Source organism: Acipenser ruthenus, chromosome 41 (assembly GCF_902713425.1).
Source record: "Acipenser ruthenus chromosome 41, fAciRut3.2 maternal haplotype, whole genome shotgun sequence".
NCBI classification, from domain to species: domain Eukaryota; kingdom Metazoa; phylum Chordata; class Actinopteri; order Acipenseriformes; family Acipenseridae; genus Acipenser; species Acipenser ruthenus.
This window is the reverse complement of record NC_081229.1, coordinates 9,261,375-9,286,582: the sequence shown is the minus strand read 5'-3', so window position 1 is coordinate 9,286,582 and position 25,208 is coordinate 9,261,375. Positions and strand designations below refer to the sequence as shown.

The 25,208-nt window shown below is 40.5% G+C and overlaps 2 protein-coding genes across 3 annotated transcripts in view; one reads left to right on the top strand and one right to left on the bottom strand.

Moving 5' to 3' along the window:
- Positions 1-25,208, top strand: part of LOC131708993 (zinc finger protein 79-like) — a 181,304-nt gene that overhangs the window by 77,429 nt on the left and 78,667 nt on the right. The gene's annotated exons all lie outside the window — the stretch shown is intronic.
- On the bottom strand, positions 4,796-24,404 carry LOC131708982 (zinc finger protein OZF-like). The gene is made up of 3 exons (XM_059010533.1): positions 23,724-24,404; positions 18,732-19,236; positions 4,796-8,113 (listed from the first exon to the last, which is right to left on the bottom strand). Exons 2-3 carry the CDS (start codon positions 19,207-19,209, stop codon positions 6,900-6,902), a joined length of 1,692 nt encoding a protein of 563 aa, XP_058866516.1. The 5' UTR covers positions 19,210-19,236; positions 23,724-24,404; the 3' UTR covers positions 4,796-6,899.

The following is a 25,208-nucleotide window of genomic DNA, read 5'->3' as shown; positions in this document are numbered from 1 at the left end:
TGAACTTTCAAAGTATTGGGAGTCTGAGGTAGCAAACAGTCACCATGACTGACTTACTGGTAATGAAATGATGTGTGTCCGTTCTGTTGGAAGGGGAGTGCTGTATTAAATAAATGAAATCTGTGTTATTTAGGTGCAGCATTATATTTTACAGTACCTCTGTAATCCAGCACACTGTATAATCCGGCACAATGTTCCAGTCCCATGCAGTGCTGGAATGGACAGCTTTACTGTAATATCAATGCATTGGGGTCATGCTGAGCATTCAGTCAGACAGGGCTGGTGCATTTTTTTACAAATATATTTTTGTCAAATTTGATTTAAAAATGGTGAATACTTTACACTGGACCAAGAGCTGAAATTCAGACTCAAATCACTGTCACAATACTGGAGTAATTCAATAGCTGAATAAACTCAAACTCAAATCACCGTCACAGTACTGGAGCAATTCAATAACAACCACTCTGAAAGAGCTGGAAATCAAAACATAAAACTCAGAAAATGTCTCCTAAAGCTGCTGATGATGAATGAAATTATAATATTTTGGGACTGTGTTTGGAAAATTAAAATGCTTGTTTTCTGAGATGTATTTAAAAAATAAAGTTGTTCTTTATGTGCCCGCCAGGGGGCGCTGTGTCTCTTAAGTTATAGTTATAGGGCGCTGTGTGGTCCACAGGTTAAAAAATAAAGGCTTGTATATAGCCACTAACTCATTGTGTGACCCTGAGGAAGTCACAACCTCCTTATGCTCCGTCTTTCAGTTCAGATGTAATTGTAAGTGACTCTGCAGCTGATGCATAGTTCACACACCCTAGTCTCTGTAAGTCGCCTCGGATAAAGGCGTCTGCTAAATAAACAAATAATAATAGTTAGAGAGTTTGGGCCTGTATGTATTTAGAGTGACAGAACACACAAGGGAGTGTGAGCCTGTATTTATTATAGTGACAGAGGGCAGCACCACAACGCTCTCCTCGGGCCCTCTGCTGATGTAACACTTCTAACAGAGGCTGGGGCGGAGCCCGTCAAGTACAGATCACCTACTGAGACAAACTAAACAGCTTCTACAAACATATCTCCAGTGCCTGAACAGGTTCAACTTCCCTGTGACTGGAATGAAGAGAGAGACGTGTTTTACAGGTTGTGAACCTGGCAGGTAAAGGTCAAATGACAGCAGGAAATGCACTTGTTTGATCGAGTCGAGATACTCTACACTGATGGAAAGCTTGTTAAACAGTGGAAAGGTTCTTGTCTTTTCACATTGTATCAATGAAGCTGTATAACAGAGCTCCCATGTTGGCACTCAGTTGTTGATACAATGTGAGATGCTGTTTCTCTCCACACCGATCAGTGCGACAAGCTGCTGATCGAGTGCAAAGGGACCACGGGAGACATGGTCGGGAATTTCTTCACCAAAACCAAACAGATTAAAGACGGATTCCCTTACGCCGAGGTGGAAACAAACCACATGTACATCTTTCAGGTGCAAACCTACATTTTCAATGTACGTTTTCAATGCTATAGCAACAAATACAAAATCCTCTCCCATGAAGAAAGCTGCGATGGTCCTGAGACATTACCACCCTGGTGGACGACCCCAGCAAGACTTTTGCCTAAGTCTCAAAACAAAAAAAGCACATCAAAAAAAGCACAACAAAAAAGCACATGAAGACATTGACAAGCTACGCCTGTTTTTGCAAAGAAATGTTTTGGGCTGTTATATAACAGTGTTGCAACAGCTATTTGTGAAAGAGAGCTGATAGAGACCCCTACTCCAGCAGAGCTGATAGACTCCTGCTCCACCTCCAGCGCTGATAGAGACCCCTGCTCCAGCGCTGATAGAGACTCCTGCTCCAGCGCTGATAGAGACCCCTGCTCCAGCGCTGATAGAGACCCCTGCTCCAGCGCTGATAGAGACTCCTGCTCCAGCGCTGATAGAGACCCCTGCTCCAGCGCTGATAGAGACCCCTGCTCCAGCGCTGATAGAGACCCCTGCTCCAGCGCTGATAGAGACTCCTGCTCCAGCGCTGATAGAGACCCCTGCTCCAGCGCTGATAGAGACTCCTGCTCCAGCGCTGATAGAGACCCCTGCTCCAGCGCTGATAGAGACTCCTGCTCCAGCGCTGATAGAGACTCCTGCTCCAGCGCTGATAGAGACCCCTGCTCCAGAGCTGATAGAGACTCCTGCTCCAGCGCTGATAGAGACTCCTGCTCCAGCGCTGAGAGACTCCTGCTCCAGCGCTGATAGAGACTCCTGCTCCAGCGCTGACAGACCCCTACTCCAGCGCTGATAGAGACTCCTGCTCTAGCGCTGATAGAGACTCCTGCTCCAGCGCTGATAGACTCCTGCTCCAGCGCTGATAGAGACTCCTGCTCCAGAGCTGATAGAGACTCCTGCTCCAGCGCTGATAGAGACTCCTGCTCCAGCGCTGATAGAGACTCCTGCTCCAGCGCTGATAGAGACTCCTGCTCCAGTGCTGATAGAGACCCCTGCTCCAGAGCTGATAGAGACTCCTGCTCCAGCGCTGATAGAGACTCCTGCTCCAGCGCTGATAGACTCCTGCTCCAGCGCTGATAGAGACTCCTGCTCCTGCTCCAGCGCTGATAGAGACTCCTGCTCCAGCACTGATAGAGACTCCTGCTCCAGCACTGATAGAGACTCCTGCTCCTGCGCTGATAGAGACTCCTGCTCCAGAGCTGATAGACTCCTGCTCCAGAGCTGATAGAGACTCCTGCTCCTGCTCTAGCGCTGATAGAGACTCCTGCTCCAGAGCTGATAGACTCCTGCTCCAGCGCTGATAGAGACTCCTGCTCCAGCGCTGATAGAGACTCCTGCTCCAGCGCTGATAGAGACTCCTGCTCCAGCGCTGATAGAGACTCCTGCTCCAGTGCTGATAGAGACTCCTGCTCCAGCGCTGATAGAGACTCCTGCTCCAGCGCTGATAGAGAAGCTTGATGCAGAGCTGAGAGAGATGTTTTTAGGGTTTTTTTTTTTCCTATTTAGTTAGTTGACCCATTTTATAAGCACAACAAGGCACTTCAGGATGTGGGATATACTCTAAAATGACTTATAACTAGTCTTGCTATTATTTGATTTCTTTTTTTTTTTGCCAAATCGACGATTAATAAATGTTTATTTTTTAAAGAATTTACCTTTTTTGTCGATCTTTATTTTTCAATTCAAGCAGAGCATGGCTGAAATCGACCTTTAGGCTTTAAAAAAAACAGACTTTTTACCATTGAGAAACATCTCATTTAGAGAAACCCCGTCTTCGACATGCAACAAAACCATGGTTACAACATTCTAATTGAAATAACGTTTAGTCACAGCGAAGCTATACCTAGATATAGATTCTACACAAACTAAAAAAAAATGTCTCAAATAAACCATAGAAAACGCAGCATATAAAGTGTATTGCACAGACTTTTATACATAGAAGTAAAAACAATATGCACAGACAGAACAAAACATTAGAGAGTTGAACAGAACTAACCTGCACTTATTCAGAGCTCCGCCCCTCTCCTTAAGCACAGCTGGACTCACTGGAGGCAAGGCAGACTGGAGGAGACTTCTGCTGTCGATCAGGGTATTGTGCACAAAACTCATGAAGTGGTTTCCTCTTGCACCCCATTTCAAATCAGAACTAGTACCGGTCACCGTACATACCTATAATAGCAAACGCTTACCTACACCTTAACCTGCTAATTTCAAATTAGGCGCTTTGAATGACAAATGAAAGTGCACAGTCAGTCTGATGATTGACAGTCATTTAAACGAATGAGAGCATTCTAGTGCTGCTTCAGCCAACGAGATCTGTCAGGACAGGATGAAATGCCGGGCGGTGACATTACACTAGCCTATTAAGGAACCACTGATTTGACTGACAGCGACCCCTAGCCATTCAGAGCGGAACAGAGACGGGAGACAGCAAGTATAAAACTACAGAGACGAGAGGATTCTTAAATTATTATTTGGGGTAAAAAATAAAAATAAAAAAATAAAAAAAAATAGCGAGTGGTTTTTCCCGACGTTTATCCTATATAGATTTATTGCATTCAAACTTTGAGAATTCGACGTTTAATGAGCTTTACTGATTACAACAGAAAAGTAGCAGGTCCAGTTATAACGCACCCGGGGTGCGGTGATGTTAGCGTGTATCCCACACCCTGCCATGCCGTACTGCTTACATATACTGGCCTGTTTCTAGATGAATCTTCAGATTAATACGAGGAGGACTTTCATGCAGAGACGACGCAGAGAGACTTGCCAGCAGTGGAGAAAGAACAAAGCTCCCCGCTCTGTATGTAAAACTCTGAACAGGATAGAGAAAAATAAAAATAAAAAGAAAAACGTGTCCTTTGTTCATTAACACACACATTGTGTTCAGTGGCTGGTGTGGGTGCAGTAGATATGAATGCAGTACTAGCAGTAAGCCGTGCCATAGACTCCTCATAATACGAACGCTTTGCTGGTCCCTAAACAGAAACTAAACGTGTTAAAACCACACACTAATCAGCATTAAAACTGAACGGAAATGTAAAATACAAAACAGGAGTAGAAATCGAGTTTCAGTGTCTACACAGCAGCATTTCCTCAGGATGTTATAAAAGGGGGTTGTGTCAAAGCATCTTTTGCACCGGTGTTTATGTATCTATACTAAAAGGTAAAGAACTCCCTTCAAAATCTATAGTTCATCTGGGTTGATTAGTTCTTATTAAAAATATTTAATTAACGTCTTACCAGATTGAGGCTTTAATATGAACACACACACACACACACACACACACACTAGACACAAGGAATGTTTAAATCAATAGTAGTATTTTATTAAGTACACAAATATTAAACAGAAATCAGAAAAGTCGGAAAGTATGGGCAGCAGTGTGGGGTTAGGTCTCTGGACTCTTGACCGGAGGGTCGTGGGTTCAATCCCAGGTGGGGGACACTGCTGCTGTACCCTTGAGCAAGGTACTTTACCTGGACTGCTCCAGTAAAAACCCAACTGTATAAATGGGTAATTGTATGTAAAAAATAATGTGATATCTTGTAACAATTCTAAGGGCGCCTGCTAAGAAATTAATAAGTAAGCCCCTTAGTTTCTAAGCACAAAACACCAGTGACAGCTTTAACTCTGCCTTCCAGACACCTAGCAGGGCTATTGAAATATGACACTGCCTATATCCTCACACACAAGGCAACAGCTCCTGAACAGCACAAGCAGGCGATGAAGCAGCTAGTAGCTTCCTAACACATACATGCCCACACACACACAGCCTAAACTGAAATGATACAGACAAATTTAGAATATATCACACTAAGCTTATTAATGGTATATAGGATATAGCAAGTTTACTTTTAACCATTAGGTAGGATTACTTATAGTTATTTCATCAAGTTTCATTAAAAGTTATTTCACACGCAAAGTGTACAAACTAAATAATTAACCGTCCAACTCTATGTGAATGTGTTACAATTAATTAATTTAGTTCCATGAAAGGAAAATGCAACTGGAATACTGAACGCTTTCTTGAAGCTTAGACTTTTGGTCGGCTGGTTTGGAAACTCAATCTGTTGAAGTGTCCAGTACAAAAAGCTCTCCTCTCAGCAACAAAGTCTTCAATCCCCAAATCAGATCAAACTCGGCAACAAAGCTTTCAACTCTTGATAGAATCAAACAGCTGCAACAAAGTCTTCAATCGTTGGATAGGATCCACAACAGCTCCTGTCCGCTCTGTCCTCTTCACTGAATCTTTAGCTAAGCAGGTAGCAGGGCACAGTTTCTTTAGCTTCTGTTGGATACTGTGGCTTAGAAATACAGAAGACCCAGACTTGTTTGTCTGATAGAAGTCTCTAAGTTTTACGGCAGTCCTCCAGCTGGGCCTCAGTCTCTTCACTTGTGGTTGTTTACTCGCTTGCAGCTTGCTTACTTTTCTTGGGTCCGTTTTTAGGCAGAGTCCCGGAGTTGCAGCTTCGCTTGGCAGACTGACAGCTACTTGGTTAGCATTCGATGTGGAGTGCAAAATGTGTAGTTTTGCTTCAATATTTATAGTCTTTTCTTCAGGCACAGCAGTTTCATAAAGTCCAGTTTCATTTTTAATACACATTCAGGTATTAATATCATATTCAAGGAAGATGTCCCACAAGCTTAATTCATCAATAGTCGTAGCTATGCTACAGTCTAATTTGTAATCTGCCACTGAGTGTAAACTACTGCAAAAGAGCAAGACAGAGCCAGGGATAAAACCGGTCAGACTTTCTGTACCTAAGATCTGTACACAAGCTTGCAACACTGCTATTGCTCAGGTCAGTTTACAAGAGCAGCACAAATACAAGCATGGACAATGCACATCGCAAAGCTACACGTCACGCAGTATTCAGCCATTCATGTCAAAGCAGCCATGGGACACTATCATTTCTCATTTGTTCTAGAAACATGATGAATTTACAAGACAAACCCTCCAGGCGGTTGTCCAGTAAGGACGGTGCGGTCTTGTCTCTGGGATGCTACATACCGGGGTCGGGATACTCGTTCCCATCAATGTATTTATTTTCAAGTCTATGCAGTTTAAATGCTAAACCTTGAAACTCATTCCCCACACTGAGTTATCAATTTCTCCTGACTCGTCCATCAGATGAGGTGCAGAATAGTTTCCTTTCTGCATATTCCCGCTCCCAGGCACTGACTGCATTGACAGCCTGAGTTAAACTGACAGCAGAGAAGCCTCTTGTGACGTGTCCGCGTCTCCGCCCACTTTCTGACACAATCAGAGTGCAAGAGAGCTGAACAGCATTTTTACCATTTAAACTGCATGCTCTTAAGAGTGATACACAAAACAGCAATTACACAGGGATTCATAATGCAAGGATAACGTTTTTTTCCCTCATGAGTGAATCATCCCATTTAAAGTTTCTCTCTTGTGTGAGTTCGCTGGTGTAAAACAAGGTGTCCGGACTGACTGAAACTCTTCCCACAGTCAGAGCAGCGATACGGTTTCTCTCCTGTGTGAATTCTCTGGTGTTTTCTTAAGTGTCCTGAAACATTGAAACTCTTCCCACAGTCAGAGCAGCGATACGGTTTCTGTCCTGTGTGAATTCGCAGGTGTGTCTTCAGGTTTCCCGAGTGACTGAAACTCTTCCCACAGTCAGAGCAGCGATACGGTTTCTCTCCTGTGTGAATTCGCTTGTGATTTTTCATGTCTCCTAACTGACTGAAACTCTTCCCACAGTCTGAGCAGCGATACGGTTTCTCTCCTGTGTGAGTTCGCTGGTGTAAAACAAGGTGTCCGGACTGACTGAAACTCTTCCCACAGTCTGAGCAGCGATACGGTTTCTCTCCTGTGTGAATTCTCTGGTGTTTTCTTAAGTGTCCTGAAACATTGAAACTCTTCCCACAGTCAGAGCAGCGATACGGTTTCTGTCCTGTGTGAATTCGCAGGTGTGCTTGCAAGGTTCCTGGTTGATTGAAACTCTTCCCACAGTCAGAGCAGCAATATGGTTTCTCTCCTGTGTGAGTTCGCTGGTGTAAAACAAGGTGTCCGGACTGAGTGAAACTCTTCCCACAGTCTGAGCAGCGATACGGTTTCTCTCCTGTGTGAATTCGCTTGTGATTTTTCATGTCTCCTAACTGACTGAAACTCTTCCCACAGTCTGAGCAGCGATACGGTTTCTCTCCTGTGTGAGTTCGCTGGTGTAAAACAAGGTGTCCGGACTGACTGAAACTCTTCCCACAGTCTGAGCAGCGATACGGTTTCTCTCCTGTGTGAGTTCGCTGATGTAAAACAAGGTGTCCGGACTGACTGAAACTCTTCCCACAGTCAGAGCAGCGATACGGTTTCTCTCCTGTGTGAATTCGCTTGTGATTTTCCATGTCTCCTAACTGACTGAAACTCTTCCCACAGTCAGAGCAGCAATATGGTTTCTCTCCTGTGTGAGTTCGCTGGTGTGTCTTCAGGTTTCTTGAGTGACTGAAACTCTTCCCACAGTCACAGCAGCGATACGGTTTCTCTCCTGTGTGAGTTCGCTGGTGTGTTTTCAGGTTTCCTAACTGGGTGAAACCTTTCCCACAGTCAGGATATTCTCCACCACCCGCTCTCGTTTTAGCTGCTGGACTGGAACCTGGAAAATATGAACAGGAAAGAAAGTAAGAGGGGCTGCTTGTAGGCTTAGGGCATGTGGCTGGGTGGTGGAGTGGATTAAAGCATGTGAATTTCAGCTGTGGGGGCTTCCACTGGGTTACATCTGTTAATAAAACGTATAGCCTCTACTTTATTAGAGATGCCAACTTCTGAAAGGAGAAAATAATTTTTTTTTTGTTGTTTGTTTTTAGGCCAGTGGCTGCTAGCCCCTTGACATCAGAGTTTCCCCTGGGTTCTAGATTTTTCTAGTCACTAGTGATTAATACTTTATAAAAACATTAGTCACTCCAGATATTCAGTAGTCACTACTGGCGCACAGCTCAAGTCTTCAAGGGTGTTATGAGTCCTGTTTTTATTTTATACCTTAAAATCACTGTATTGACCAAAACAATTATTGAATTAAACCATTTTAATAATGCTCTAGTTTAAATAAATTGGTCATTTACAGCTGTAAAGTTTTAGAACATTAAAACTCAAGATCCAGATTTTTTTGCCCTGAAAAGCTACATACAGACACAGAATGCATTATGAATTACTTATACCATGTATGTCTTTTTACAATAAAAAGAAAAAAAAAAAACAGTGTTAGAATATTATATACAACCCATGGAAACAGAGTTTTGCAATCAGGCTGAAACTTTGCTGCTTGTTTTCTTTCTGTTCTCTGACGCATGTGAGCTTAGTTTGTTCTTTTTTTTCTGGTGTTCCGAATCCAAGTCTTCATTTTCTACAACTTGTTCTGTTTGTTCTATTTCACTCTTGCTGAAAAAACGAGTGGATCTTCCGTTACATTTTACAGTATTGGCTAACAGTTTTGTTTTTTAATTCGCGAGCACAAGTTTACCGCAATCATGTATTTATATTGATGATAAAGTTATAGAAAAGAAGGCAAAGAAAAGTTCACTATCCACGCATCTCTACAGCTGACCTCAATACGAAAACATATTACTGGCATTTTTAAATTATTGGTGACTAAAACGTACAGTACTGATGCTAATTAAAAAACAATAATAAAACGCTTACCTAGTATCAGTGTGATGGATGCCCCTACTTGTTACCACACAAATCGGAGAGAGCTTCAGTCGCAAGACATTTTTGGCGTTTTTAATCTTTGATGGTATTTCGTCTTGATCGCCCTTTGCTAGTAATGTACTAGTATTGCGCAAACAATCCACATTTTTTCACTGGATTGAAAGCTAAAAACTCACACCAGACCTAAAAACTACACTCACACCAGACGTAACAGCTTGTCAAACTAGACCGCATGGCAATACTGCGGTTTCTGACTGGCCATACATTCTGTATTTTGAAATGAACCAATAGTACTTAAGTTACAATAAACTTTAACCGGGTCATTGAAACAAATAAATATCGACTTGCCGGCATGAACGCACACAGGAAATAAAATGAGTTAAAGACTAGGCGTTTAGTTTTTTAAAATGTCTTTTTTTGTATCCCAGAGACTGCAGTAACCGCCCGACTGTTTATATTACATTTAAACAACAGGGCTTATTTCAAATGTACATATTTAATATGTAAATTAGCCGTGTGTGCGCTGAACGCTCTGTCACAGCTCGTCAGTCTGGTGTTAGCGATTAAACTTTGATTACATGACAATAGATTGACAAGTGGGACTAAATCAAATGCGTTGTCTGCCATTTCAGAATTTTTCTCGAGTACCCCCAGGGGTACGTGTACCCCAGTTTGAAAACTGCTAGAAGAAACCACATTACCAACAGAAACAGTTTAATAGTAGTAGTATTTAAATGCCGTTGTCTTCCAGCTTCCCCTTTTATTTGGACAATTTCCATATAAAAAATGGCATTTTTATCTTGACATTTTTCATTCTTAGCCACCAAGTAAATATTTTGGACAGTTTTCAAAACAATTGTTGCTTTATTTTTTCACAACACACGTTGGTGTTGTTGATAATATGATATATCTCTTCAGGTTAAACGATGGCCCGTGTTACACAGAACACTTCAAACAAAATGTCAAATATACACGATGTATTTCTTTGGTTTTGTGGATTTGTTAGGTTTTTTACTTATTTTAATACTGCACATAATGATATGGTTTTGAAAATGCTACTTACCAAAGCCATGCTGCACGTGAACTGTGTAACATAATAATTTCCTTTATTCCGATTCCAGTGGTGTTTTCTCAATGCAAGATGTATTGTAGGCATATATACAGTGCCGTATAAAACCACATACACTGTATATATAGAATTTTATCATGCTCGTTATACTAGGCCTACTGGCGAAATGGTCAAGAGACAGTTGGTGCTTAACACATACAGAATAATTTTGCCCCTGAATTTTTAGCATTTTCGTTCATAGAAAAAGACACATTTCACATATTTTATAACGTTACCGTAGGCTACTTTTTTTTTTTTTTTAGTTCATGCGTTTTCGTTTCACAAATCTTCTGTACACAGTATTTTTAAGCACAACTATAATATTTCAACAGTCACTGCCAAAGCTTATTACTTATTCTTCCAGAAGTAATGGTCGGGTGTAACGGATACGAGGTTATATTTGCGCCGGGCCATGTTGTTAACAAGCCTGATGTTGTCGTCCAGGCTTTACTGTGAAACTGACTGTAACCAGGGAGGGTGTGTGAGCGCATTCTACTGGACTGGAGAATAAAAGCACGGGAGTTTAATTATGAAAACGCAAGTGTAAACAAACAAGTAAAAAATATTAGCCTGTCGCCAGACATGTCATGGTAATACAAAATGCATTCATTTACTGCGTATTGGTATTGATTGCGTCTGGTCAGGGAAGGGGGACACACAAGCCCGTTAAGAGAATTTAAGCGGGACATTGGCGCAATGGCGCGGCCTAGCGCTAACACTGCGGATGCAAAGGTTTGAGCAGAACTCTCTGTAGTCGTGAAAGCGCAGCAGCAGAAGCTGTCAGGTTGCAAAGACTAATGCGAGGCTGAAAGCTACAGCAGCACCTAGTACAGCCTCATAAAGCGGTCTGGGTTACCATGGTAACTGACACGCAACATGAAACTGAGGCGCTGATTGGCTGACTGCATTTACATCATCTACCACGGGATGAGAACGTTGCAGAGTCAATGAATCGATGAGGCCGAGGCGCTGATCTGATCAGCAGCAGTGACTCTATGGTTTAGCGATCCCTTCTTTTCAAGAAAGAGGCGTTGTGTGTGACTTTAACAAAAGGGATTTTTTTTATAGTACAAACAGAAACGATCGTCACTAGTGACGATTCCACTTTTTTTTTTGTCGTCACTTTCAAAAAACATTTGTAAATTACGAGAGTGACGAGCGACAGCGAAACCCCTGCTTCACATTAAAAGGTTCTTCAGCACTGGCAAGCCAATGACCTCATTTTTACAGTTCAATCTAATTTGGTTACTGTAAACACACAGCATTTAGAAAATAATTCAACACTATTTTGTTTTATCATGTTTCCAGGCCCATAGTTTGGCCGCCATATTGGATTGGAAAAAAACAATTTTGCCTAAATATAAAAATGTGTCTTATGAAAAAGACTTATTCTAGAGTGCTGAAAGTTGGTATAGTTGTTGAGGGATAGTCCAAGATGAACTGGTGTTTGCAAGAAGCTGACAGGTTGTGTGGTATGGCGGCCATGCTGCATGACATCATAATCGCACACTACAGACGTCATAATCACAAGCTAGAAAAATCTTCTTCTCCCAAACTGCTAGTCTGATAGAACCAAAAATTGGCACAATTGATCCTAGTATGTTTGTCTTGAAGACTTGGTCAAGGGAAATTGCTACAAGAGAAAACATGGTGGCCACGTTGGATGACATCATCAACATAAAAAACTGGAAGTGTCTGATTGAAACAAAAATAGGCACACATGATCCTAGCGTGGCTGTCTTTAAACTAGGGATGCACCGAATTCGGGATTCGGAGTCGGCCTGATTACCTACTTTTTAAACAGGGTTCGGATTTGGATTCGAATACTTAGGATTCAGTGAACCGAATCCGAACCCTATATCCACCCAGACGCACATCCATTTTAATACATGCCTTCAAAGTGTTTGAATGGGACACAAATCCGGTACTGAATGGAACTGTATTTAATAACAAGAACACATTTAACGAACTCTGTCACAGCTCTCAACTCCCTAAATTGACTTACTGGTGAGGCACGCACTAAACACGTCACGCAGCGGCTGAATGCAAACTGCACACCCCTGCATGCAACAGCACATTCACATCACACTTTCATTTGTGTGGCTTTGTCCGAGACGTGTTCTAAAGATCATACTAAGAGAAAAAAAAAATAATCAGTGCACAGAAATATATATTTTGTAACTTTACAACTGTCAGATGTGCAAGATGTTGCTGAACAATATGTAAATTAAATGTTATGTTACTGTAATGTGCCAATACAAGTTGAACCATTTGCTAACTGCTGTGTTTTATTGAAATAACTTGAAAACTATTTTGTAGCCTATTGTATATGTGTTACAACGTTTTTTTTTTTTTTTTTTTTTTTTTTTTAAATACATTTGGAATCTGCAATTATTTTTCATATTTTCTCCTCAATTTGAAATGTCCAATTATTTTTATTTCAACCCGGTTCACCGCTGCCACCCCCGCACTGACTCAGGCGGGACGAAGAAGGACACGCGCGTCCTCCGAAACGTCAGCCGTCCGCTTCTTTTCACTCTACAGACCCGCTATGCAACCACGTCGAAGTGTCACGGGTGACCTCGAACCAGTTATTATGTGTAGTAAGAAATTGGATTCCTTTGCATGGAGAATTTCAGTGGCTAGAGTTCACGGCTCCTCGATTGATTCAGATTCAGTTGTATTAAGTCTGCCCACTAATAATGTAGAGCAAAATAGGTATTGTGGTGTTTGCAGAGCCGACCCGAGCTGAACCCAAGACAGAAGTGGAGTCCTGCTGGGAACGAGCTGAAACATTGGACATGGACTGGATGATTTAAAAATGAAATGTATTAATGAGATGATATGTGCTGTAACCATTTGTAATGTTTGAATAATCTTTAGTCTGTAACAAATACTGTAAAGTGCTCTCTCTGTAAGACCGTATAACAGAATCTGGTACAACTTGATACACTGGCCGGCCTTGAGCAGTCTCTTATTAAAATTGGCACGATTCCCAGAATTTAGTGCTGAAATCTCTGTTAAGACTTTTCAGCTTGACTACAGAATAATGCTGTACTAATAGATGTATGTTAATATGCTTGTTTTAAATGGCATAGATTGCTGTGGTAACATATAATCATAGGTAGTGATAATTATTGTTAGTATGAAATACTATGAACAATTTTTATGTATAAGATCATATGATTCACTTTGCTTAATATGATAGCATACCTGAAGCTGTTTTCTATCAAGATGAGCATAGTTAAAAACTGAGTCCTAATTCAATGAAAAGAATTACTGTGTGCTTACATTCAAGAATTATAACTTCTGAATATAAAGGGAAAAGGAGTTAGGAGTATTCTTAAGGGAAAGAAAAAAACAGAAAAGGATTAAAAGACCTCGCTTTGAGTAGGTTTCTGTTTGTAATTCAGTTTTAAAATAAGTAGGTGAGTAAGAACAACCTAGAGTAAAAGCAGACTATAACTTAAGACAAATAAGCATTGTCAGAAGATACACCACAACTAGAGAGCAGAAAAATTGAATAAAATCCTATTGTAATATTGCGGATATACTGCTGCTAGCAGAAAGTAATAAGGTTAGCAGCCATACGCTATAAGAAGTAATGTACTAGTTTGACTCTGAAGTTAAAAGACGCAGCATAAAAAGATGTTGTGTTTAAAATACAAAATAAAAGGATTGAATAAATAATGAAGAATAAAAGCAGGAGATCGGTTTTAGGAGAGTAAACTCTATGTGACCTGTCTTCTTGAACTCTCTATCAGCCTGCCCTTGGAGAAATTAATATTAGCTGCTGGAAGGCCTCTTTGGTGGGAAGAAGCCGGAATTTTTTTATCAGAAGGCTTATAGTATCGGGCCGGACTGCAAAAATAGGGAGTTAGAACGGATGGTCTTAGCACCTAAGATAGTTAGTTGCCGGGCGGAACAAGCACGTAAGATACAGGTGTAAGGAAAGTTCTAGGGAACATTAATCACTATTAAACTTGGCAAGAAAAGAGGTGTCTCCAGCAAGCTGGTTTTAGCCAGTATGTGTATAGCTGAAACATACAGGGTCATCTGGATGTCAATTAAGTTCAAGCTACCAGGGGCCCATAGGAGAAAAACATTACAGCTTTACAGCTCAGTAAAATAGTTAGGTTTTCCATAAGGAGAAAACTCTACATTAAAAAGATATAAGATGGAAGTTCCCTATAATACCTGCTAAACACACACCTGTAAGGAAAGAATGAAATTAATTTGAGAGTGAGATGACATGAGGGAATATATTTTTGAAAGCCAAGTTCATGTAATCAATTATAATCATTATAACTATAACTGCTATATTATGATATAACTATTGGTGTTGCATACATTAAAAAAACACCACTTTTCTTATATTGGTGTTGCATATATTTAAAACACCACTCCTTTTTATAATGCACCCATATTAAGTAGTGAATCAAGGTTGCAGGGATTTTGTGAACTCTGCTTCACCTAACTTTTCAGATGAAGGAGGGGGGCCAAGAATGAGTGGATGAGAACATGGGCTAGTGTTGATTTGTTGGCATATGACTTTAATTGAGTCTGAGGAGTTGGTTGAATTCTTTAGAGATTACTGTTTGCCAAGAGATAAGGACTGTCAATATAGATTGATGACTGGATCGAATTGGGGTTTCCCATTGCTTTCAATGGGACGAAAATTGTATAAAAACCCTGGGCCGATCACACTGAGACCACCACAATCAAGCTGGGCAGAGCTATGTGGTCCATCCTTTGCAGATCTCTACAGAACAGTCCTTCTCTTTTGTTCACGCTACTCTTCCTTATAATAGGAGGTAAGCATATTAATGGTATTATTGTATCTCGCATTTATTGGTTATATTGCTATGAGGTTTTGAAACTATGTTTTGGTATTAAGAGTGTTATATTGAATGTGCTAAAACATAGCAGTGGGTGCTTGTAGGCTTTGTGCTTAACCAGCCTGAGGGCTGCACTGAATACATATAATTGTATTATGTTATTGAAGTATTAAATGCTGAAGCTTGTAATAAACTTAGGATTGCTAATTATTGTTACATGTTTTCGTGTTTTAGTAGTATGCGCAAACTACTAAACCAATATTAAAGGCATTTTAATAAAACGAAGGAGCGCTGATGTTGCTCTGATTCGTAAAACTTTGAATAAATGAGTCTGAGTGATTTTCTTGATTAAATAAAAGGGTTTTAAGGACACACCGCTCGTCCAGTGCTCGAACATAAACCACTAGGAGTTTTAAACATCTCTGTCCTCCTTAACGTCTCCCCTGAGTTAAGAGTGTGTGCAGAGCGAATAATATAATAAAAGAGAACGTGAAAAGTGAAAACGTGACAGAAGCTACAGCATTGGAGGACCATGCAGCTCCAGGTAGCTTACAGGCAGGCCCGCAGACGCCTGGCCAGTCTACAGGGGTCGCTGGTGCGCGGTGAGCCGAGGACATCCTGGCCAACCTAGACCCTCCCCACCCGGGCACCGCCCCCTGTGAATTCCCATCCATGGTCTGCTGTGGAATAGCCTGGACCTGAACCAGCGACCTCCAGGCTACAGGGCGCATCCTGCACTCCACGCGGAGCACCTTTACTGGATGAGTCACTCAGGAGACCCGTCCCCCAAGAAAGATTTTACAAGGTTTTATTTATTTACATTTTTACTAGTCTGCAACTATCAAAACACAACATGCTGTGTAGCATCCAGTAATTTATATAAAAGCGATAACAAGCCTCATGCCCAGCTATTAGCAAAAAAAAGGCCTACAGTAAGTGTTCAGATAGGTTATCTAATTCAATTCCAAGATGCTTCCTCATTATTATTACTGATTGGTATTGAAAAAAATGCATAAATTGAAAATAAAAGTTAATAGTTAGGAAATATCATCTTGTAATTAACAGGTTCCTATGACGGTGTACTCGCCTATTTCAAACTCTACATGGGATTTGTATCAAATTAGCTTCACGCTGGGCTTGTCTATATCTGAATCTCTCATAGGGAGCTCAAAGCAACCCACGAGTCTCAACGGGGCTGACGGACCACCCTGTGGTGTATGAACTATCCTTAAGAGAGCAGAATATATAAACCGTGTTCACAGCGCTGTATTGGGGCATAACCGCAGAACTGTATAAAAACAATACAGGCCATGTAATCACCGCAGACAGAGGGATGACGTTTCTCACATTTTTTATGGCAGCTCCACAATCAGGAGAATATATATTTTTCCTTCCATAATGAAATCGAGAGGAACGGTCGTTCCTCACGCCAAGTTACAGTGAAGCGCGAGAACTGCCAGCGACTCTCTACAGAGCACGGATAGTTTATGTGTTTTCAGGGTATTGGCGCAGCAAAAGTAAATCAGCCAAAAGCACCATTTCACTTTTAATTTGTAGTTCCCAACGCTGACGAAAAAAAAAGTAAATACCTGTCATACAGTAAGAGAAATAAGTCACCAAAGGAAGGTAAAAACGTCCCTCTCCTCCTCCTCTTTCTCCCCGTCGTATTTTTTGGGAGATTTTTGCAGACCCCAGGCACTTATATCCACGCATATTCATGTTACAGCACATTTGATTTTAATGACATGTTTTGTCAACATGGAAATATACTGGGGAAAGCACTTATTTGGACGTCTGTATCATTTCTATGAAATGACTTATTTCTGTTTTAAAATGGAACATTCGCCTGCAAAAAAAAAAATCTTTATATAATAAAGAAACAAAAAGGTCTGGAATACGTGGGATTTGAACCTATAACCTTCAGTTTGCAAGTGCCTTGTGTTAACTGTTAATGCTACACGATTAGTTCAGACATGCAGTATTTTGAAAGATTAAGTCAGCCAGCTGAAAATTCTCCGAACTTTGTTACATTTTTTAGATTGTTCGAGCCATCATCTACCTTCATCATCCTCATTCTGAGACTCTGAGCTGGAGCTCTGAAAATTGTTTCCTGCGAGTGTAACGCTCATTGTAGTCCCTATTGGCACAAGGACGTACGATTTCCTGTCTCTATACTGGTCGATGAGAGTAACGCTATTTGTGGTCCCCACTGGACAAAAAAGGAACATCATTTCTGAGAATTAACTGTGCTGAAGGATAACCTATATATTTGGTAAAAGTAAAACACAAATAAATACATTAATATAAATATTGAAATAAATGAATACATAAATTAACAGATATTTATTTATCTTGATATTTATTTATTTTTCACTATCATATAAAACAATGACATTTACTACTGTAAGAAACAAATCAATATTCAACAGTTCTTGTTCAATTGCACATTAGTGAAGATTTTTGTACATAAAGGTGGTCATGCTTTCATATATTTTTACTTTACAATTTTAAATATATTGTAACAACCCGGACAGTTGCTTTGTTGCAGGACTTGTTGTCTGTTCAGTTTGTCTTGCCTGTCTGTGTTCCATGTATTGTCAGGGGAACGGGTCGGGTCACGCTGTTAGTGAATGGGGAGAATGTGTGTTGTTGTTTACGGGGGTTGCACAGCATTTGAGAATTCAACACCGTCTCCTTTTCTTTGACAAATTATTTGTTTAAACGATTTCCACGGTCTTATTTAGAAAAATGTACTGTTTAGTACTGATCTGTACATTCTACTTTGTCCCCAGCATTTGAATAATAAACTAACTTGGCTTGTGTTTTTCAGGCACGATAAAAGCAGATCAAATGCATGAAAAACACAAGCCAAGTTAGTAGAAACAATTGGGGCAACCTTGGCCCCCACCTCTTTGACAGTTGTGTCTGTTTGCTTGGTGCTGGCTAAGGTTGCCCCAATGGTTTCTTGAAACTTGGCTTGTGTTTTCGATCTCTCTACTTTAAATGGCTGGGCACTTTTGTTAAGGTGGCGTTTTTTCACGTTTCCAATGTGTGTTTGTTTCAGATTTAATAAACGTTCAGGGAGTACCCATCATTTATTTAATACAAGTCACAGTATTATACCCCTTTGACGTAGCAGAACCTCCAAAATAGTATCTGCTTCAGCCAAATCGTAGCCGTTGGCATCTCTGCTTTATGTGTAAAAGCAGTCAGTAAAGACTGATGCTGGTGAAACCGAGCCCTGGGATCAAAATCTGCCTTCAAAGACCTCCTGTAATGTTTCAGGTCTATTTCCCCTAACACACGCTACAATCTTTTTCAATAGCATTACACATTTACAATAATATCCATATATTTTTACACTGAACACGTATAATCATATATCCAGTCCTTAAGTGTTTCTCCCTCTTGGTATAATACCCCCCCCAGACCAGAGCAATGGCAACATTCTATCTATATCTGAAGTTCACCAGTAGTGAGTGCTATATTGAACTGGTTGGACTGGTCCAGGGAAAACAAACAGCTAGTAATGTAACCTACATGCTCCTTCCCTCTCAACCACACTGTGGATATCACGCAATCTAGAATGACAAATGTCACAGCTACTGGGAGTCACTCACCTGCTAGACTGCATTCTGAATGGGAGCGCCCGTCTTCCTTTCCACCTCCTTGCGGGCTGTTGGGAGAGCCTTCCTCTCCAGCGCCTTGCTCTCTCACGCAGATTCTCTTCAGCACCACGCTACACTCCCGCAGGCGTACAGGCTCCAGCTCAGGGATGTTTGGTTTGAAGTCCTCGGATTCTTCCTTCCCTGGTTCCATGTGGTCAAACTCTACTTCAGGGGGCTCCTGTTTAATACGATCAGTTTCCAGCACCTCTTCTTGTTTAACAGGAAGGGGTTCTTTTGTCTGGGGAATCTCCAGTTCATTGTGCTCAGCTTTAATCTCAGAGACCTCCATCAGACAGCAGTCACATTGCATCTCACAGAGCTCCTGTTTAATGGGGAGGGAAGCCAGCCCAGAGAACTCCTCTCTGGGGACAGGTTCAGGTTCAGGGAACTCCTCTTTAATCTGGACAGATTCCATCTCCACACTGTCCATGGCAGCACACGGGATTCTGTTTAATAGCTGCCAAAAAAACAAGCATTTATTTATTTAGATACAGGGCTATTAAAGGTCATTCAAGGGGCCGACAAAATCTGGCCTTAATAGCAAAGGTGGCCTTACTATTGAAAGGGAAGAGAATTTCTTGCAATAATTTTGAATACCATAGGATTACACAATTTATTATTTTCATATATTATTCACTGTGGATTTCTTCTGTGCAACCTCTAATAACATTTGCTTCTGATTTGTAACAGTTATATACAGTGCCGTGAAAAAGTATTTGCCCACTGTCTGATTTTACACATTTTTGCATATTTTTAACACTGAATGTTATCAGATCTTCAACCAAAACCTAATATTAGATAAAAGGGACCCTGAATGAACAAATAACACAAAAATTTGATACATATTTCATTTATTTATTAAAGAAAGTTATGCAACACCCAATGCCCCTGTGTGAAAAAGTAAATCGCCCCCTTAGCCTCAATAACTGGTTACGCCACCTTTAGCGGCAATAACTGCAACCAAACGCTTCCTGTAGTTATTGATTAGTCTCTCACAGCGCCGTGGAGGAATTTTGGCCCACTCCTCCATGCAGAACTGCTTCAACTCAGTGACATTTGTGGGTTTTCAAGCATGAACTGCTTGTTTCAGATCCTGCCACAACATCTCAATGGGGTTTAGGTCTGGACTTTGACTAGGCCATTCCAAAACTTTAAATTTCTTGTTCAATCATTCTGATATAGACTTGCTTGTGTGTTTCGGATCATTGTCTTGCTGCATGACCCAGCTGCGCTTCAGCTTCAGCTCACGGACGGATGGCCTGACATTCTCCTGTAGAATTCTCCGATACAGAGCAGAATTCATGGTTCCTTCAATGATGGCAAGGCGTCCAGGTCCTCATGCAGCAAAGCATCCCCAAACCATGACACTACCACCACCATGCTTAACTGTTGGCATGAGGGTCTTACTCTGGAATGCAGCGTTTGGTTTTCACCAAACAAAATGTGGCCCATGTCAGCCAAAAAGTTCCAGTTTTCACTCATCTGTCCATAGAACATTGTTCCAGAACTCTTGAGGATCATCCAGGTGCTTTTTGGCAAACTTGAAACGAGCATTCATGTTCTTCTTAGTGAGCAATGGTTTCCGCCTTGCTGCTCTGCCATGAATCCCATTTTTGCCCAGCGTCCTTCTAATGGTGGAGTCATGAACACTGACCTTAGCCGAGGCCAGAGAGGCCTGCAGATCCCTGGATGTTGTTCTAGGGTTCTTTGTGACTTCCTGGACAGTTTTACGCCTTGCTCTTGGAGAGATTTTGCCAGGACGGCCACTCCTGGGAAGATTCACTACTGTCCCAAACTTTCTCCATTTGGACAATATGGCTCTGACTGTGGTTCGGTGGAGCCCCAGAGCCTTAGAAATGGCTTTGTAACCCTTTCCAGACTGATAGGCATCAACAGCATTTTTCAGGAGGTCTTCAGGAATTTCTTTTGTTCGTGGCATGATGTGCCTCTAGATCCTGTGTGCTGACAACTTCACTCTGATGGTAAGGGCCAAAGTCAGTCAGATTTATATTGGGCAGGGATGGCTCAAATCAGGCCTGGTTGTTAACCAAAGTACTCAAACAGCTGACCCCAACTATCCCTTTAATTGGGTTGAGTTAACTAGGGGGGCAATAACTTTTTCACACCTGAAGATTGCATGTTTGACTACCTTTATACCAAACAAATGAAAGAAGCACCGAACTTTGGTGTCATTTTTTTTTCTCTCAGACTCCCTCTTCAGTGCCGTGAAAGTATTTGCCCCCCCGTCTGATTTTCTGCAGTTTTGCACATTTTTCACATTGTATTTGGTCAGATTTATTTGTGGGTTGTAGTAGTATATAGAGTGGCACGTAACTACATAGGAGTGAAAAACTAAATGATTAAATAACAGATGAATAAAGAAAAACAAATAATTAAGGACTACTGTAGCTCTTAACCATCTAATTACAAAAATGCAAAAAACTAAGTTTTGAAAGCTTTGAGCCATGCTTTGAGGGCTGTGTGGTCTAGTGGTTAAAGAAAAGGGCTTGTAACCAGAAGGTCCCCGGTTCAAATCCCACCTCAGCCACTGACGCATTGTGTGACCCTGAGCAAGTCACTTAACATCCTTGTGCTCCGTCTTTCGGGAGACGCGAGATGTAATTGTAAGGGACTCTGCAGCTGATGCATAGTTCACACACCCTAGTCTCTGTAAGTCGCCTTGGATAAAGGCGTCTGCTAAATAAACAAAAATAATAAAATAATGCTTAAGATGCAGTATTTGAAAGTATATAGTAATGCTGTTGCAATCAGTATTGTTTATAGTGATAAAAGTATATAGTATAAAATAAATGAGGCATTTGACTTTTTAAAATGTGTGGAATTTCATGGAATTAAATTCCATTTCCTTTCATTCCAATTCTCTATCCTGAAGATTTTTTCAATTCAAATTCCAATTCCAATTCTTGAATTAAATTGGAGTTTACCAACACATTCAGAATTGACCCCAACCCTGGTTCTGGGATCAATCAGCTCCTAACAACCAAACGAGCAAGATGGGCCGAATGGCCTCCTCTCGTTTGGAAACTTTCTTATGTTTGACAGAAATGCTGAAATTGTAAACATTTCTCTTGGAATTCCTCAGGAAGCTTGGTTTGTTTTTTCTCAGCATTAAGTCACGTTTGTGCTGCTTGTGTATTCAGGCAGATGTCTTTGTTGTCTTTTCTTGGCAGTCAGTCACGTTGCTGTTTGTGTTCTCGGGTAGTCACGTCTTTTAGTGGCGATTTTAATACACGCATCATTAGAACTCAGATTTAAGGCACAGGCTCTTTTTGAGAAGCAAAAAATTGTTGAAAAAGCACATTTTAAATTGGCAGGAATATGGTATTAACCATTTTATTCCATAGATTGGTGTTTAGATACCAAACACTATTTAAATGCTGCATTCTGCACCACGGCATTATTTTAAGACATGCACATGCGTTAGCAGGTCATTGCATTTTGTCCATTTGATTACTTCCGCTATTAATGTATTTTCAAAATGTGAACTTTCAGTACTTAAATGACATTTTTAAAACATCAGAACATCTCAAAATAATGCAGCACTCAGCATGACATGTCGCGGGTATACACAGAGCAGCAAGATTGAATTACTTCTGGGTTGGCTTGCAAGTCTGTGCTTGAAGCACATCAATTAATATTTCTGTTTAGAGGTGACTGATGATGGAATAGCAAAACCAACATTACAAGACTTGGTTTATCTCTATGGATATTGAGAAGCAAAGCACCACTAACTTAAAGTAAGTTACAGCTTTTTATATGTAAATATCTGTTGAGGTCTGTACAGGATGTTCCGTATTGCAATTGTGTTATTATTATTATTATTATTTATTTATTTATTAGCAGACGCCCTTATCCAGGGCGACTTACTTATTATATTCTGGATTTTGCACGATAACAATATACAATGTTCATATCGTTGCCCGCTCTTCATTTTATAGATAGATAGATAGATAGAGATAGATAGATAGATAGATAGACAGATAGACAGACAGACAGACAGACAGACAGACAGATAGATAGGTTCATGTGTAAATCTCTAGATCGGCCAGTAAACGTGTAGATTTACCAGCTCAGCGGTCAATGCATAAATTAACTGAGGAGATGGTAATTAACGCGACAGCATTTGAGGTGAATTCAGAAGGAACGTCATAGAGCTTAATGGAAAAAAAGATTTCTGGAAAATCTGTTACGTACTTGGATAAATGAACAATTGTTAATATTTTTTCTTTAACTCCAGCCTTAGGATTTTATTATTATTATTTGATTAATCTTTCTAAACTTCACTGCATCCCTTCCTGCATCATTATTATTATTATTATTATTATTATTATTATTATTATTATTAATGTGTTTAGCAGAGACCCTGTATTAATGTTTTGTCCTATATACAGACATGATTAGAGAGATGTATGCTTTTATTTCTTATGATTGTATCCCCCTTGTCTTTTCCCGATTTCATTTTAAATCAATTTAAACATTAGTTAAGGTAACAACGACATCTCTTCAGCAAAACTCGTGCCGCTACCAAGTGTGATTTATTAAATTAAACCCACTTAGAAAAAAACCCACTAAACTCATCGCCTCGCCGAGGTGCACGCAGGTTAGCAGAGTGCGGTTTGGTTTGGTTTTGTGAATTGATGGCAGACAGTTACCTCAAGTATGAGAGCTCGATCTACCATCTCCTTAGATATTTTATAAAGTGACCGCTGAGCCGGTAAACCTACACATGTACCGGTTAATCTAATGATTGATCGATTTTACACAGGAACCCTCATTTATTCACGTGTGTGTATAATTTGTAATATTATATATAATTATTCACACACTCTGGTATATCGCCCGCTATTTATTTGCCTGCACATAAAACAAGGAACTCGGCCTCAACTACGTTGTCATTAAAAATAAATAAAAACACATCGTTACCTTAATTTCGATTGATATCCCGGCCCCTTTTTAGTTTAATTGTTATATTTTAAATGGACTCGGTCTTGTTGATGCCGTCTTGCCTGTTCATTTAATAAACAAAGAGCCTGACACCCCCGCGCCGATCCTGCATCGATGATATAACTGCAGGCTCCACTTCATACGTCACTGAAGCTGTTACCACGGGAACGGGTCACATGACAGGGTTGCATTCAATGCTGGAGGGGGCGAGGGGACATGTGGACAGTTTCTTATAGGAGTAAAGTCATCAAGGAAGAAGAGCTGTCTAAATCAGCAGCGAAGTGTTCTAGGATTTACATGATGATCAGGAAAGCAATGGGTGCAATTCGTCCCAGATAATAATAATAATAATAATAATAATAATAATAATAATAATAGTCAGTTTACAGTTGTCCAGTACGGCAGAAAGGATGAGTTAGACACAATGAAATTGAATTCTGACAGAACGGGCATGATATTGCAATACTTTAAAATGCAACTCTGCAATACACATTCTAACTAACCCCTTTCATGACTTCAGTGTACATAAATTGATCATTTATAGACATTTCAGTGACCGTTGCTGTTTTGTAATTCGGTATTATTGCCACCAAAACACCAACGCTAAAAATTACCACACAATAGTTAGATCATTAGTTTTACTTTCACGAAAGGGGTTAGAATGTGGAGGCTTAAAAACAGCATACTGTGTGTGTTTGTTTAGTTTTTTTTTCCTGAATCGAGTGTCCAGCAATGCACCATGACAAAACTGCAAATCCTTTGCAACTGTGAATTTCAATAACTGTGAAACTCTATAAAGTCTCTGAAACGTAAACATCTATCATTATGTGCATCCAGCTGCTCATCGTTGTGATGCACAGCACTCTCCATTGCCTGACAAAGTTACTATTTCGATTTTTTTTTTTCAAAGCTGTGTTGTTTGTACAGGTTTGGTAACAGCGGTTAGCAAACTCCACTGCAGACAGAACAACTCATTTGACCTCTATCGTTATTAAACTCTAGCCATGGGAAAATCTTCAGACGGTTTGCCTGAAAATCTGTCTTTTTTTCCCTTTCCCTTCACTGACATCGCTTACAGTGCTGTTGCATCACTGAGGTTGTATCTGAGCCTCTAGTCTAAACTATGTATTAGTTAGTGGGGTGTGACTGAGTTTAGTAAGAGTATTTATTTTTTGCAAAATTACCTGTTGAATATTTTCATTATGAAAGTTTGTTTCTTAAATTAGATGTTCTTATACCATTTGATTTTTACAATGGAAAAATGACCTATATATTATTTTTGTAACAATTAGTGTGTGGCTCACTCAGAAAACATTGATTTGTGGAGTAGTGGTTAGGGCTCTGGACTCTTGACCGGAGGGTCGTGGGTTCAATCCCAGGTGGGGGACACTGCTGCTGTACTCTTGAGCAAGATACTTTACCTAGATTGCTCCAGTAAAAACCCCACTGTATAAATGGGCAATT